The sequence below is a fragment of the Zalophus californianus genome, chromosome 17 (assembly GCF_009762305.2).
Source record: "Zalophus californianus isolate mZalCal1 chromosome 17, mZalCal1.pri.v2, whole genome shotgun sequence".
In the NCBI taxonomy this organism is placed as follows: Eukaryota; Metazoa; Chordata; class Mammalia; order Carnivora; family Otariidae; genus Zalophus; species Zalophus californianus.
In genome coordinates this window covers 55,633,514-55,651,376 of record NC_045611.1, presented here as the reverse complement: position 1 = coordinate 55,651,376, position 17,863 = coordinate 55,633,514, and the positions used below count along the sequence as shown (strand labels likewise).

At 39.4% G+C, this 17,863-nt stretch overlaps 1 protein-coding gene across 2 annotated transcripts in view; it reads left to right on the top strand.

Moving 5' to 3' along the window:
• Nucleotides 1-17,863, top strand: part of LOC113935793 (putative protein ZNF720) — a 169,199-nt gene that overhangs the window by 129,377 nt on the left and 21,959 nt on the right. The window contains exon 6 of one of the 2 annotated variants that reach the window (XM_035725236.1): nt 725-5,061. The exons of the other annotated variant lie outside the window; for it this stretch is intronic. Coding sequence (XP_035581129.1) covers nt 725-2,367 — 1,643 coding nt within the window. The 3' untranslated portion in view covers nt 2,368-5,061. Of the gene's footprint in view, nt 1-724; nt 5,062-17,863 lie in introns of those variants that run through there. 2 annotated transcript variants of the gene reach the window in all.

Here is a 17,863-nt window from a genome sequence, read left to right as displayed (position 1 = left end):
AGTGAATTCATCTGGCACAGGACTTTTCTTTGTTGGACTTTTTTTTTTTTTTTTTCTTTTTCAATCTACTCAATTTACTTCAATCTACCATATTGATAGATCAGGGTTTTTCTTTTGTTTTAAATTCATGATGGAGTCACATAGATTGTACGTTTTTTTAAAAATTTATACACCTTGTTTGGTTATCTATCTCTGGGCATATAATTATCCATCATCACCTCTTATAATTTTCTTATTTCTATGGTATCGGTTATACTGTGCTTTCACGTCTTCACTTCTGATTTTAGTTGGTCTTCTCTTTCATTCTTACTTGATTTAGTTAAAAGTATGTCAATGCTTTTGCTCTTTTCTGAACACAAACTATTCCTTTTGTTGATATTTTTCTGTTTTTGCTATATCTTGTTTTATTTGTATTTTAAGTTTAAATTTAGTTCCTGCTGCTAATTTTAGGCTCGACTGGTACTTTTCCTGATTTTTTAGGTATAGGAAAGTGATGTGTGCTCCAGCATGACCATACTACAGAACCGTATGTTAGGCTATGTTACGGGTATATGTCTGCAAGTTTATGTGTCCCTGGAGGAATGAAGTCCTGATGATTCCTTCTCAGCCATCTTGCTGAAGTTCTCTGATTGATTTTATTTTTCCATACTAGAAGTTTTCATTATATTCATCTGAGAGTAGTAAGTGGAATGATTTTACTTTTCTCTTATTCAATATCTTTCAGCTGTATCTTCAAATGGCACCCAGAATTTCCTGCCAAAGCTGTGCATAGAAGCTTCTTTCCAAAACGTGGCAGTGGGTAGATATAAGCATAGTGCCCTTGAGGATTTACACTTAATGATAGACTGGAAAAATGATGGGGAGAGTAAAGGGCATGAAAGATATCATGAAGGACATATCCAAACTGAGACAACTGTCCATAATATGAATCTCACTGCCCAAAATGATGAAGGATATAAAACGCTTTGGAAAACATCCCTTCTTAATCCTGCTTCTTCTGCAAAGCAGTTTGTGTCTGTAAGCAAGGGCTTAAATCAAATGGTCAAACATACATATCTGGAGAACGAAAATTTGGAAAATCTGGAAAGTTATCTAGTTCATGCTGAAAATAATTATTTGAACCATTTTGAAAGTAGGATTGGATTGACATTTGAGTCAAATATTTCTGAAAATCAGAGATTTAAAAATGAAGAACAAAGTGCTATGTGGGATCCATTTGAGAGGTCCTTCACCGGGGAGTTGACTCTACAAAATTACCAGAACATATTCAATGAAAACAGAATTGCTCAATGTAGCGAATCTGCAAGAAAATTTAACCAGTGTTCAAATGTTTATAAACCTGTGAGGACTCATTTCCCAGAGAACCATTTTAATTTTGATAAATTTGAGGAAGTGTTTTATCAAAGCTCCAACCTTATTATATATAAGAGTATCCCTTTGGGAGAGAATCCTTATAAATATAATGAATATGGGAAATCCGTTAACCAGTCCTCCAATGTTGGTGATTATCAGAGAATTCACATGGAAAAAAACTCATACAGATGTAATAAACCTGGGAACATGTTTAGCCAAGCATCAGGACTAAACATACATAACACAGTCGCTACTGGACAGAAAACTTATATTTGTGAAGAATGTGGCAAAGCCTTTGACTGGCACTCAACACCATCTCAACATCAACCAATGCATATTGGAGAGAAACCTTACCAATGTAAAGAATGTGGCAAATCCTTTAACCAGCTCTCAATGCTTACTCGACATCAAAGAATTCATACTGGAGAGAAACCTTACCAATGTGAAGAATGTGGCAAGGCCTTTAACCAGCACTCAAACCTTACTCAGCATCACAGAATTCATACTGGAGAGAAACCATACAAATGTAAAGAATGTGGCCAGGCCTTTAACCATCACTCAAGCCTTACTCAACATCACAGAATTCACAGTGGTGAAAAACCTTACATATGTAAAGAATGTGGCAAGGCCTTTAACCTGCATTCAAACCTTACTCAACATCACAGAATTCATACTGGAGAGAAACCTTACATATGTAAAGAATGTGGCAAGGCCTTTAACCGGCACTCATACCTTATTCGACATCACAGAATTCATACTGGAGAGAGACCTTACCAATGTAAAGAATGTGGCAAGGCCTTTAACCAGCACTCAAAGCTTACTGAACATCACAGAATTCATACTGGAGAGAGACCTTTCGTATGCAAAGAATGTGGAAAGGCCTTTAACCGGCACTCACACCTGACTCGACATCACAGAATTCATACTGGAGAGAGACCTTACATATGTAAGGAATGTGGCCATGCCTTTATCCAGCACTCACACCTGCGTCAACATCACAGAACTCATACTTGATGATGGAAACCTTACCTAAGTAAAGAATGTGGGAAAGCCTTTAATCACTGTTCAACCTTTACTCATTACCACAGAATTCATAGTGGAACAAACATTACAAATGTAAAAGAATGTGAGAAAACATTTAAAGACTACTCACCCCTTACTCCACATCAGAGAATTCATAGTGGAGAGGAACCATAAAATTGTTAAGAATGTGGCAAGGCCTTTAAGCAATGTTAAACCCTGATTCCTGATCAGAGAATGTATGCTGGAGTGGATTTTGCAAATACAAAGAATTTGGCATGGTCTTTCATAAGAGGTCAGGCCTCATTCAACATCACAGAATTCATACTGGGGAAAAAGTTATAAATGTAAAGAACATGGGGAAACTTTTAAACTGCTCAACCCTTGTCTGTATCTCAAGAGTTTATACTGAGGAGAAAGAGTGGTCGCTTCGGCAGCACGTATACTGAGGAGAAAGATTATAATATAAGGAGTGTCGCAAGCCTCTAGCTGGAATTCACAAATTGCTCAACATCATAATTATCATACAGGATAGAAACTGTTAAATTCAGACAAAGTTGCAGTGCCTTTAACTGGAATTCAGTCAATACTCAGTATTCCAAAATGCATCCTAGACTCAAACCCTAGAAACATAATGAATGAGGAAAGACCTTCATTTTAAATATTCACTGTAGCAAACGCCAGAGAATACATAAATGAAAGCAACTTGAAAGATGTAAATATTTAGAAATGTATGTAAGTGAACATCAAATGTCAATAAATATCACAGAAATCAAGTAGAAGGCAGTATAGGAATTAATCTATTCAGATGTTACATAAAAATATTCCTTATAAGGAATAATATAAAGTTAAACACTTAGTGTATGTGCTATTATGCTTCAAAGGTTTAAGTGGATGGATTTTTACATTAGTATAATTAATTTCAATATGTGCTTTTTTTTTTCATTTGTCCTATCTGGGATTTGTGACTAGCAAATATTAATGTATTTGTACTCTCAAATCATTTCATGAAATTCATTTATTCCTAGTGGGTGTGTTGCTGTATCAAAGATATGAGATGCCCTTCTTCATTTGTTGGGACTCACATATCTAATTGTCCATGGAAGAAGAAGTACAATATAATATACAATATATGAAGAAAATCTAAATGGAGATGATGTTTGCGGTTATAACATTAATGTCAATTATCATGAAAGAGGTGTTCAGAAAAACATTCTTTTAATAAAGCTAAAGAACTTCCTGGATATTATAAATAAAATATTTTACCATCTGGTTTTTTGAGGGAAAAGGTGGCAGTCCAGTAAAATACTGATGTATCCTCATAATAGCTATTGTTACAAGTAGAGAATGTCAGTTGATGGGGTTGAAATGAAGAAATCTTCACAGATGTCAGAAAGTGGATAGCTAATTCTTCTCTAAAATGGTATATAATTATATATACACAAATTATATACCAATTTTTTAACAATGACCTCATGCCTGAAAATTATGGAAGTCACTACTTCCACATCATTATATCCGCATACGAGTGCTTTTTAACATTTGGATTCTGTATTTTGAATAAGGATCATAGAGTGCATTTGAAATTCATAACTTAGTTCATGTGTGAGCTTAATTAATAAAACAATAATTGATTTTTAATGTATTACCATGGATGAGTAATGAAGTGTTATCCCACCACCAATGTTAACCTATCTAAAGGATGTAGGTAACTGATGGAATCTATCACATATTTGGTAATGGAGTTGAATAATATACCTAGTCATCCATTTTTTCATTGTCCTTGAAGTTTAAATAATGTGTGATTATTTTTACCCTAGTTCATCTATTGTATCATTTTCTCCTCTTAGGAATTAGTGGGATATTATCACGGACATATTACAGATTATATGGGCGTCTTATTGACAAGTACTCCATAATCTACTTGGGATACATTTTATGTAGGCAGTACTTTTGCAGGGGCCTTGAACTGACACCTGCCCTTCTCACTGTTGTGTTCCCTAGACAACACTCTGCAGAGTCACAAGTTACTGTAACTTCTGTTCACATCCCCAGTCCACCCTTATGAGCAAACATGTCCCCTGACTGCCATGACTTTCCCTCATGTGTCCTTTAGAGAAGACTCCCACAGAGCTTACCTAAACCTGTTTTAGTTTGAATGACTCAATCTGGACTTAGTCTTGGGCTGTTAAAGCACTGCACCATGGCCCCAAATAAAGGTATGTGCCCCACTTCATACATGGGGGTGTTGTTTTAATTTTTCTATGAAGTAAGCATACACTCTTATTAATGCTTGGTGTGTCATAGGTACCCTATAAGTAGGAGAAACATTCCAATAGGAGTGATACTGTAGCCTCAAGTAAGAGGTAGAAAATACAGAAGATGAATAATTGGCATGAATTCTGCATGTGGAGAGAGGATACCTTTCTTGGGTTGCACAACTGACTCCTTGGATTTAGAAAAATAACTTCTACTGATTTTCCTATTTATCTCCAGATCTCCAGTTCTAATCCTCAGTTTTGTTTCCAGCTATTTAGGCATCACAAACATTCTTCTTTGCTTGTGCTGTGGCTAGAGTTTCCTAAGTAAACACTGAATTGAGATTAGAGAAATGGAAGGCCAATGGGTATTCAGACCTTTAACACAGGGTTGTAAAACACAATGAAGGCACCATCCTTAGAAAGATATGATCTATTAAAAGAAAATGTGAGGGGTGCCTGGGTGGCTCAGTTGGTTAAGTGTCTGCTTTCGGCTCAGGTCATGATCCCAGGGTCCTTGGATTGAGCCCCTCGTTGGACTCCCTGCTCGGCAAGGAGTCTGCTGCTCTCTCTTTCTTGGCCTGTGTCCCCCTACATATGCACTCTCTTTCTCTCAAATAAAATCTTAGAAAAAAAAAAAATGTGAAGAACTCTTTCCAGTGTGGGGAGGGAACCAGACAGAGGTGGCTCCCTCTAGCCACTCCAAAGGCACACACAGCTTTGGGTGGTGTCATCTGATGAATACATGTCATGGGGATAAGGAATTGGCAAATGTGGGTTTCTGAAGGGTAGGGGACTCCTACTGTGTTTTCATGATTAAATTGAATTTCTATGTGTTACTGAGGACCCTATTCTTTTGGATAACGATGACCGTGTTTGCCCAGGTCTAGATCAGTGGTAATTGATGGAGGAGGGATATTGGATGATATAATCATTTGGGCGTAGCTTTGAAATATCACATGGTAGGGATGCCTCCGTGGCTCAGTCAGTTAAGCATCTGCCTTCAGCTCAGGTCATGATCCCAAGGTCCTGGGATCGAGTCTGGCATTGAGCTCTTCTCAGCGCAGAGCCTGCTTCTCCCTCTGCCTGGTCGGCCTCCCGCTTCCCCTGCTTGTGCTCTCTCTCTCTCTCTCTCTCTCTGATTAATTAAAAGTCTTTTAAAAAAATATCCCATGGTAGGGGTGCCTGGGTGGCTCAGTCTGTTAAACGACTGCCTTCGGCTCAGGTCATGATCCTGGGGTCCCGGGATCGAGCCCCACATCAGGCTCCCTGCTCGGCGGGGAGTCTGCTTCTCCCTCTGACCCTCCCCCCTCTCATGCTCTCACTCTCTCAAATAAATAGAATCCTTAAAAAACAAATATCCCGTGGCAAAGTAGGTTTTAGAGATGAAGAAGCCTTTTAGACGGTGGCATAGGCAGGATCAGCAAGGCATGTGCTGTGGTTGCACCCAAGCACTAGTATCCCAGGTATATAACCCCAATCAAGTTTAGATCCACTGTAGCTGGGTGACATTTCATGAAAGTTGATGCACTGCTCGGCAGGACTTTCTTCCCTTCAGTCAGCCCCATTATGGGTATGGTCCCATTCTCTGGCTCTGTGCCATGGATTTGTTGGAGGAGCGGTTCAACAGTCAGTGGCAGTGAGCATTTCTGTTCAAACATTCGGGCCCAAGTATTCACTGACTGGTTAATGAAGGAAGAAGACATTGTGTGTATGGGTGGGTGGGTGGGTGAGGTAATGGAATATTACTCCGCCATAAAAAGGAATTTAATCTTGCCGTTTGCAATGACATGGATGGTGCAAAGAGAAATACCATATATTTTCACTCATATGTGGACTATAAGAAGGAAGCCAAGAGAAAAATAGAAGATAGGCAAATCATGAAACACACTCTTAAGTATAGAGAAGAAACTGATGGTTACCAGAGTGGAGTTCGGTTGGGGGATGGGTGAAATAAATGACGGGAATCAAGGAGTGCATTTGTTTTGAGCACTGGGTGTTGCCGGCAATTGTTGAGCCACTATTCTATACCTGGAACTAATGTTACAATGTATATTAACTAACTGGAATTGGAAAAAGTCCTTTTAAATGTTTTGTTTTTTACAGGTTTAAGAAAACTTTTTTTTTTAAGATTTTATTTATTCATTTGAGAGAGAAAAAGCACAAGCAGGGGGAGAAGCAGAGGGAGAGGGAGAAGCAGGCTCCCCACTGAGCAGGGAGCCCGATGCCAGACTCGATCCCAGGACCCCTAGATTGTGACCTGAGCCAAAGGCAGATGCTCAACCATCCAAGCCACCCAGGCACCCCAAGTAAACTTTTCTCCTAACTGACTTGCACCAGGGCATAAAATATACCTTTGTAAACAAATTGAAATATTTATCTTTTCTCCCTATCTGATTATTCCAGAACCCAGAAAGTCGGAGTAACTATTATATTTTAGCCGATATATGTATTTGCAATTGCAATTTCAATAAGAATCTGTTTTCATTGGTAGGATACACAATTGAAAACACTGGTTATATAACCAAGGCTTTGACTAGAATGTCATCGCTGAGGAAGAGCTGCATAGATTCAGATATGATGACAGCTATAAGGAACTAAGATTGACTTTATGGAGCCAATAAAGCCCCCTTGGAAATACCAACCTGACACCTTGTTTACGGAGTTCCCAGCAGCCTTACCAGGAGAGCAAGGAAGGTAATTTCCTAAGAGGTGCAGGAACCCAGGGATAGTTAGGGGTCTTCATGAAGAGAGGAATTTACCCAGATCTGTTGTTATTGTAGACAAAGTCTGGTAGCAAGTTCATGGCATGGCTCCTGGTGTGGAGAAGCTATTGAATGTTCAATCTTGAGATTCCTTATGAAAAGTTACAGGGCGCCTGGGTGGCTCAGTTGGTTAAGCGACTGCCTTCGGCTCAGGTCATGATCCTGGAGTCCTGGGATCGAGTCCCGCATCGGGCTCCCTGCTCAGCAGGGAGTCTGCTGCTCCCTCTGACCCTCCCCCTCTCATGTTCTCTCTATCTCATTCTCTCTCTCAAATAAATAAATAAATAAATCTTTAAAAAAAAAAAAAAAGTTCCAGAAAAGCCATTTTTAAAGATTTGATAGGTCAAACTCTATTCTTCCTGCATTTATGTAAATAATCAGGACAAGGGTTTTTTTTTTTGAATGGTTTTATTTATTTGAGAGGGAGAGCGAGAGAGACAGAGAGAGAGAATGAGCACAGGAGAGGGGTGAGGGGCAGAGGGAGAAGCAGGCTTTCCACCCTACAGGGACCCTGATGCAGGGCTCTAACCCAGGACTATCAGATCATGGCCTGAGCCAAAAGCAACCGCTTAACCCACTGAGCCACCCAGGTGCCCCCCAGGACAAGTGTTTTTGTTAGGCTTTTGCAATCAAATCAGTGTTAGTTTGGCTATCTTTGGTAAAAATGGAGATGACTATAGAGAAAAGTATGTCTCAGTAACACGTTTATAGTTATTAGATTTTAATACTATTCATCAACTGGCCTACATCCTGATTTCTTCTAGAGTCCTCCAGTGCCAGGATTTAAGTCCCCAAACTAACATTTTGATTTTTTTTTTAAAGATTTATTTATTTTAGGGTTGGGTGGGGCAAGGGACAAAGGGAGAGGGGGAGAGAGAATCCCAAGCGGACTCCGTGGTGAGCGTGGAGCCTGATGCGGGGCTCGAGCTCACAACCCTGGGATCATGACCTGAGCTAAAACCAAGAGTCTGATGCTTAATGGACTGTGCCACCCAGGTGCCCCTAACATTTTGGTATTTCTCCTACCTTTCTTCCTTGGAATCATTTTAGAACTAAAATTGCCTCTTTTCCTGTAGCTCTGCAAACTTAATATAAATATCTTAACGTAAAGAAATCGTCATAATAGGTCATGTAGAGACGGTGTTAGTGTTGTGGCTCTGTGGTCCATTTAAGTATCACCAGATGCATTTGAAAAATAAACAAGGAACATCTGTCAATTTGCCCCTACTTATCCTCACTCTATGCAATGATACTTCCAGTGTTTCATCTAGAAGTCTGTTCAACTGGCTACCCTTAGAAATCAGAACCTGGCAGGGTGCTTGGGTGACTCAGTTGGTTAAGCGTCTGCCTTTAGCACAGGTCATGATCTCAGGGCCCTGGGATTGAGCCTGGCACCGCACTAGGCTCCCTGCTCAGGAGGGAGTCTGCTTCTCCTTCTGCCCTTCCCTCTCTCTCTCTCTGCCCCTCCCCCTGCTCATGCTCTCTCTCTCTAATAAAGAAATAAAATAAAATAAAAAGAAATCAGAACCTGGCTTAACATTTGATCTAATCATCAAGTAGAGTTCATTTGTTTTCATATCAGTGTCTCATTTAATAACCTTACTTGAACCCCTGGGCTAGCTTTGAAGCATAGATCTGCATCATTGCCTCCTGAAATGATTTTGACTTTTACTGACCTATTGTCTGGAGGAAAGTCCTGGATCAGTGACATGAAGCAATCTACCAGGTCAACTTTTAATATGTGAAAGTCCCAAGGGGAAGTTTCATATGGGGGAACTGAAGGGGTTAAGGACAGCCTCTTCGCTGCTTCTTCACCCCCAACCCAATGTGCCAGTTTGGCCTTTGGATAATTTGAGTTGAAGGCACTTAAAAACCTGCATACTCAGGAAAACATTCCCTCCCCCGCTTAACCACACAGAAGAATCTAAAATGGGGGGTCCTTCCGAGAATAGGAGTTATTAACACTGAGAGGGGCGCCTGGGTGGCTCAGTCGTTAATCGTCTGCCTTCGGCTCAGGTCATGATCCCAGGGTCCTGGGTTCAAGCCCCACATCGGGCTCCCTGCTCCGCGGGAAGCCTGCTTCTCCCTCTCCCATTCCCCCTGCTTGTGTTCCCTCTCTGGCTGTCTCTCTGTCTGTGTCAAATAAATAAATAAAATCTTTAAAAAAAAAAAGTTATTAACACTGAGAAAGTTTACCTCAGTGACTCATCTGTGAGCACAAATACCTGCTCTTCTTACTGCCCTGTGTTTTCCCTTCCTGTGAAGCTCCAGGCCCCTACTCTCTTTTCCTTAGTTCAGGTTGACATTTGTACCTCATCTTGCCTGACAGTCTTTTGAATTTCTACGTCTATATGGATTCCCTGTATTTACACATATTTAATTTGATTTTCTCCTGGTAATCTGTCTCATGTTAATTTGATTCTTAGTCCAACTAGAAGGACCTTTAAGGGGACAAGTATTCTTGTTCCCTGGCAGAGGATTTAATTTCAATGCCTCATTTCCTGGCATCCTATTTAAAGTATAAAAAGAAGGTGCAGCAGTGCGAAGTACTTGTACCTTACTTGACATGTCTTAGCTCTGTTTTTGTCACTATTTCAGAAAGTCCATTATTTGTTTCCTGCGTGGTTACTATTCTCTCCGTGTCTCCTTTAAAAGGTTCTAAGTAGTAGTCAAAATAGGTATCACGTTTGATTTGTTTAGTTTAATAGTAGGCTCTCTGGATGATGAGGCATAAGTACACAAATTAATTATTTCAAGGGGTCCTCATTTAAGCCACCTCAGCATTAAGATCATTAGTATAATTTTCTATTAGAGACTTGAAACTATGTAATGTATGTGTGTTAAACATCAATCTCACCAGATTGTTGGAAGGTCTTTCTCCATCACTTTTTTCCCCATTGTGATGGTTTATTTTCCATCCTAGTGGGTTGAGGTGCCCGGCACTACCTATGGGGTTTTATTTGTGTATGAATGTGCTAATTGGAGTGGTCTTGCTCCTTCAGGTGTCACCCTGGAGATGGTGGATTGTATTTTGTGTCTTGGTTTTCTCTGGAGTTAATTTGCCCAAATTCAATGCTCACATGCTAAGTGGCTGATTCTTCTGTTTCCCCTAATGGAGTAGCACCTAAATGATTTGTATCATGAGTGGTATTCCCTGTGGATGGCTGCTGGGTGCTGAAGTTGACGCTGCCAGTCAACTGAGAGGAGCTAATGTCCTTTGTCTTTGGATTCATTCAGAATCTCCTTTTTTTTTTTTTTAAGATTTTATTTATTTATTTGACAGACAGAGAGCACAGACAGGGGGAGCAGGAGAGGGAGAAGTAGGCTCACTGTTGAGCAAGGAGCCCAAAGTGGGACTCCGTCCCAGGACCCTTGATCCCCGCTTAACTCGCTGAAGCACCCAGGAGCTCCCAGAATCTCATCTACAGAATGTATTAAGCATTTAAATTGGCCACATTGTGAAAAATTTTAAAATTATAAGAGGCAGATGCATCTGTGCCACACATCTGCAATCTGTGCTTCTCCTGACTCTAAAGTATATTGTGGCCATGAAGTATTACAATTGAAAATCAGCTTCCTTTTAATAGAGTAGTAACTGAACACCAAGCAGCTTTGAACAGGCACCCTAAGGGGCGGCAAGTGGGGAGATCTATCAGACACACCGTTTCCCATTGCTATCCAAAAAAACAACTTCAACAACACAAGCACAGAATCAGAACCACAAAGCCTCTCAGATTCTGTAAAGTATTATAAGCAGAAGAGGACTAGTCCTCAGTAAAATGAGGTTATGATGAAACTGTCACATGCTAAGTTACTTACCAAGAGAGGTCTTCCCAATCAAATGCCTTATTTCTCTCATTGCAAAATGAAAATGCCATACTCAAGAGTCATTTCACATTTTCCATCATAGTCTTAAAGGTAACTTTTTGATAGGCACAGTCCTTTTAAACTAAACTCCTTTTTTTTATTTTTTGGCTCATGACGGTTTAATTTGAAATTTTATTTTGTACATTTAAAATAGAGCAATTGCTTTTGATATAAACTTTTGCTCACATATATATTCGTAGGTTGAGACCAAATGGGCCAAGTCTTAGACAACTGATATTTGTGATGTGTCTAATCAGAAGAAATGTAAGAGGGTGACTAATATTAGAGTCCTAACAAACTCTTTGCTTTATAACTGCATACTTCTGGTGCTCTATATAATGGGATATATTAAACTAACAATTTGTATGTGTAGTATGTCTGCATTTCCTAATAACTTCTCTTGCATCCATTTTTAATAACAATTGTACAAGTTTGGCAGTTACACTCTTCAGGCCAATACAATCCAGATTGTATAAATTTATAAAAGAGGGGCACCTGGGTGGCTCAGTCGTTAAGTGTCTGCCTTTGGCTCAGGTCATGATCCCAGAGTCCTGGGATTGAGCCCGGCATCAGGTTCCCTGCTCAGCAGGAAGCCTGGTTCTCCCTCTCCCACTCCCCCTGCTTGTGTTCCCTCTCTCACTGTCTCTCTCTGTCAAATAAATAAATAAAGTCTGTAAAAAAAAAAAAAATTTATAAAAGAAATTTTAAAACTCATCATTCTTCTATATTCAAGACCAAAGCACCTCAGTGTTAATGTAGGGCTCAGGGGGAAAATATATTTCTCCTGAATATTTGAGAAAATGTGAAGTCCTTTTGAGAAAATCTAATAACATAATAATCCTAGCCTGACAGTGCTAATGGAAAAAGGAACTCATTCACATTCATGCCATGATTTACTGGTCCCTACTGACCTTAAAGTGGATCACTGTAGTGATTTATGTATGCGGGTACCTCTGAAAGTTAAGTCCTGGGATCTATATTTGTTTTGTGTTCTAAATCAGCAAGAATAATTAAATTTGATGATGTAGGATTGGAAGTGTCAGCGGCTTTCTTTAGTGACTGAGCAAAATGATGTCTGCACTTTCATTTATTGTGACCCATTTTCACTATATGTGCTTTGTACATGTAATATTTATTTCAGTACAAATTGAATTATTCTTCCTCTGTATTTTATATTAATATTTCATTGATGTGAAAATCAAATTGTGTCATAAAAACCTCTCTATAAGTATATTTGAAAATGTTATTTTACAAAACATTACAGCTAGAATTCAGCCTTCCATTGCACTTCATTGCCTTATTGTTAGAATGAGGTGAATGTGAACAATTCTATTGTCATAAACTCCTCACAAATAATACAAGTGGTGTAATTTTGTGGCCTAAGGTGAAATTGGAAAAAAAACAGAAAAAACAAATTATAGACCCATGAGGCCATGTTAGCAGATGTTAATTGATACCTCTGCTGCCACTTTACCTTATACCCCAGAGGTGTATTTTTCTGATTTAAAAGGCTTTAAATCAGAAAAAATGTTTCTTCTTAATGTTAAAGGTTTTATTAATTGCATCTGGTAGTTATATCTGTAGGGTAGTGCTGATTACTTGTAAGCTAGTGAGGTCACATGCCTGTCTTGAGCCTAGGCTACCTGTCCCTTGTCTGGTACAGCTGTGCCTGGGAATATATGACCTGTAGTTCGCTTTCTTACATCTGAACTGACAAGATCAATGCTGGCTTCATTAGATCAATTTGGTGTTGATCCTGCCAGGGAGCATGAATTTCTGTTGCCTTCAAGGTCCTTCTACCTGGACTAAGAATCTAATTGAAATGTGACAGATTAACAGGCTAGATCAAATTAAATTTCATAAGTAGAAGGAACCTTCACAGACATGGAAATCTCAAAGACAGTTGGGTAAAAGGAGGTATATATGTGTCATCCTTAAATGGAGGAGGGTCTGGGGCGCCTGGGTGGCTCAGTCGTTAAGCCTCTGCCTTCGGCTCAGGTCATGATCCCAGGGTCCTGGGATCGAGCCCCACATCGGGCTCCCTGCTCCGCGGGAAGCCTGCTTCTCCCTCTCCCACTCCCCCTGCTTGTGTTCCCTCGCTCACTGTCTCTCTCTCGCTGTCTCTCTCTCTGTCAAAATAAATAAATAAAATATTAAAAAAAATAAAAATAAATGGAGGAGGGTCTGGCACTTTGAAGTGGAGAAATGCACTTCACGGAGCAATAAGACGAATGACAGATGTTTGGTAATTAGATGTTTGCCCTGTCATGCAGATGGGTCACTCAGATAAAATTGGTCTCTGGTAATAACTAAAGTGTTAAGTGTATTTACATTATTGGAAAAGCAATTTCTGGAATTTTCTCATCTTGCCGAGTTGAAACATAATACCTGTTAAGCTGTCACTTCCACATTTGTCTCTATTCTAAGACTCTGGCACTCATTCTCTTTTTCTCTCTTTCCTTTCCTTTCCTCCCTCCCTCCCTCCCTCCCTCCCTTCATGCTGTTCATGACACGAGGTCAGTCACTTGAGTGAAATCACAGTGTATCTGTTCCTGTGACTCATTTATTTCACTTAACATCATCACATTTTAACCATGTTGTACACAGTGACAAGATGTGTCTCCTTTTTCAAAGCTGAATGTTATTCTCGTGCATGTATATTTACATTTTATGCATTCTCGACCATTTCTGCCGCTTTCATTTATTAGTGGCTTTTCTGCATAATGCTGCTTTGGATCTGCTTATGCAAATATCTCTTGCAGATCCTACTTTGAATTCTTTTGGTTATATACTGTCAAGTGGGATGGCTGAGTCATATGATAATATGAATTGAAAGTTTTGAGGAATCTCCATTCCGTTTTCCATAGTGATTGCTCCATTTGCATTTCCTCTAGCAGTGCATAAGGGTTTCAATCTCTCTTCATCCTTTCCAACACATGGAGGTTTTTTGTTTTTTTAATAGTGGGATCTGAACAGGTGTGAGGTGATGACTCACTGTTTGACTTGTATTTCTTTAATAGTGATTTTGAGCATCTTTCATATCCTTGTCCATTTGTATATCTTCCTTCGATTGTCCCCATTGAAAACTTTGTCCAGTTCTTAATAATGCTAGTTGCTGTTTGGTTGTTGTTGCAAAAGTTCTTTCTATATTCTTGATATTAAATCCTTAAGCTCTAGAGACTCTGTAACGAATCACCTTCCATTTCTCAGGTTGCCTTTAAACTCCACTGAGTGTTTCCTTATAATTATTTTATCTGATTTCCATGTGTTTGAATATATTGTGATTCATTTCATTAGTCTCAAGATATTTACTGGTTATTTTTTTAATTTCGTTTTAACCCATTGATTTTTCGAGAGCATGTTGTTCAATTTCCAAACATTTGTGGCGTTTCCAATTTCCCATCTGCTATTCATTCTTAGTTTCATTCCACGGTGGTCAGAAAAGATACTGGTATGATATTAATCTTAAATGTGTTAAGACTTGTTTTGTAGGCAAACAGGTTGTCTATACTAGAGAATATTCCATGTGTGATTGAGAAGATTGTATATTTTGCTCTTGCTTGGTGGAGTTGTCTGTAAATGCCATTATATGTAATTGGTCTTTTATTCGAGTGCTCTCCCTACTGGGCTTGAGTGTGATCTTTCTATCCAGTTAAATTGACGTATTAACTTCTGCTGCTGTCATGATGCTGTTGATTTCTTGCTTCAGTTCTGTCTTGGATGCTTCACATACACGGGATCTCTGATGTTATGTGCACATGTAATTATAATTGTTGTTATCCAGGTAATTTCATTTCTTGACATATATGGTCGTTTCTCTGTACTGACACTCTATGAACCTAATGTGTATTTGTCTGATAGTAATATGGCTACCCGTGACCTCTTTTGCTTCCCATTTGCATGAAATGTACTTTTACATACTTTGACTTGTATCTTATGTGTGTCCTTAGATTTAATGTGACTCTTGTAGATGGGAGGTTGTCGGATGTTGTGTTTTACTCACTCAGCAACTTTATGGCACTTTTTTTATTAAGATTTATTTATTTATTCCAGGGAGGGGGAGGGGGGCACAGGGAGAGGGAAGAGGGTCCAAAGCAGACTCCACACTGTGTGTGGAGCTGACTTGGACTCGATCCCATAACCCTGAGATCACACCTGAGCTGAAACCAAGAATTGGATGCTTAACCACCTGCACCACCCAGGTGTCCTTATTTTATGCCTTTAATGGGCGGAGTTTAATGTACTTACCGAGAACATAATTACTGAAAGGGAAGGACTATTGCTGTTGTGTTTTTGGTTTTCTATACTTCGTGTGGATTTTATCCCTCTTTCCCTCTCTTACTGTGTTCCATTATGTTTGTTCAATGTTTGTAATGACAGCTTTGATACCATTTTCATTTCCATTTTATGTCTTTTATAGTTTTTTTTTCCTGTTACCTTGGAGATTACTTAAAACCTCAAAGCTGTAACAAACCATTTTAACTTGATATTGTCAGTAACATACAAAATTCTACTACTTTTTCGGCCTCCCCCTCACCATCTTTATGTCACCAATAACTCAAATCCTATCTTTTATGTTGTGTACTCTATAATTTACATATATCATTTTTATGCTTTTCTTTTTCTTTTTTTTTTTTTTAAGAGAGGGAAAGAGAGAGCTTGTGCCTGGGTAGGGGGAGGGGCAGAGAGAATTTTAGCAGGGTCCACACCCAGTGCAGAGCTCAACACAGGGCTGCATCTCACAACCCTGAGATCAATGACCTGAGCTGAAATCAAGAGTCAGGTGCTTAATGGAGTGAGCCACCCAGGCATCCCATTATTTATGCTCTTAGAGTAAAAATCATCAAATGCCGATTCATAGTGAGAATTCTATATTCAAGTCCATTATAAATTATAACATTGATTACCATTTGGCTCTATGTGTTTCTTATCTTATTTGCTGAAATATTTGAATAAATTCCAATTCATTCTAAGTTGGATTATTTTGATGAAAGAATGTGATGAGATCTGTATTTATGGGTGATCCCAGGAAGCTGGAGGAGGGCACTGAAGGAAGTGAGACCTGGAAGACCAGGAAGCCCTAACAGACTATGTTAGAGTCAGATTCATTTATGGGTAAGAAAAATGTGTTTTGTGTGTATTTGTGTGTGTGTGTCACACCGCTAACATCACCACAAATATAGAAGATTTGTAAGAGGACTTATCTGTACATAATTTAGGGATGACCTGTGACTTAGTTACTGCAGAGGCTGTCATGTCTTGCATCAGAATCACCTGATGCACTTGTAAAAATCTCAGATTTCTAGGCCTCCTCCCATGTTATCATTTCAGTAGTTCTGGGCTGGGCTGTAACACCCCCAAATTTTCCATTCTTGCAAGTACTCAAGTGATGCCAGTGGGGCCTGTTTTGGGAACCTGCTTTGAGAATGACACTCTGGAGGCATCCTTATCATTGTCATCTTCAATGAAGATATTTGCACATGAAGAACACAGTCAGATATACAGATGAGCATGAATTGTTTTAAGTGGACTCTGGTCTTAGTTCTGCAGATGTGAAAGTGGGTGATGTGTAGACTAGGCTTCTGTGTTTTAATTCTGGAAGCCGGACCTGTGTATCTGGTTTTTAGTGGTCAATTAAATACATATTCAGGCTATATGTGTGTGTGTGCAGAGCTGGAACTTACACTCTCATGTCTAAGACCATGGAAGCTGTTCTGGATGAAGCCTTCTGGATGAAGGATTGATTGTCTAAGGGGAGAGAATCCAAGAACAGGTCTTCTGGACGGGCATTTGAATGCCTCTTGTTGCTGTAGGTACCCAGGTTCAAGTGCTGACTCTACCAATATTTAGATGATCACTAAACCTTTTTTAACTAAACTATTTTGGTCAGTTGTAAAGAAAAAAAACCCTATTGTTTCTTTTCTGTGAAGGGGTAAACGCAGTTCTTTCCTTTATATATATGTCTTCTGTGTCCCTCTTACTACATACAGAGCATTTTACTTCTGACACTTCTGGTCACAAATATGGGTTGGAGTTGCTTTCCCCACACAACAAGCAAGTCTCCAACACCAACTGGATGTTGTGCAATTTAATTCAATGTGGACACTATTTCCCCAGAGATATTCTCAGTTCCCACGGATAAGAGCTCAGTATCACAAACTGCCCCCACCCCCAAAATATTTTCACACCCTATTCACAAGCTCACACTGTTACCTATACACATGAATGACCAGGTATACATTGGAACTTCCGATAATCTTCTTGGGTTCAATTGATTTGCTAGAGCATCTCACAAACCTCAGGGAAACACTTATGTTTACCAGCTTATTAAAGGATATGATAAAGGATACAGATGAATAGCCAGATAAAGAGATACATAATGTGAAGTCTGGGAGAGTCCCACAATCATGAGCTTTTGTCTCTGTGAAATTAGGTGTGTAACCTTCCCTGTGTGGATGTGTTCACCAGCCTGCAATCTCTCCCAAATCCATACTGTTGGGATTTTATGGAGCCTTCTTCATGTGCACACGAGCAGTCATACCTCCATTTGCAGCCCTTCTCCGAAGTAAGGGGTTGGGGAGATGAAACTGAGTGTTCCAA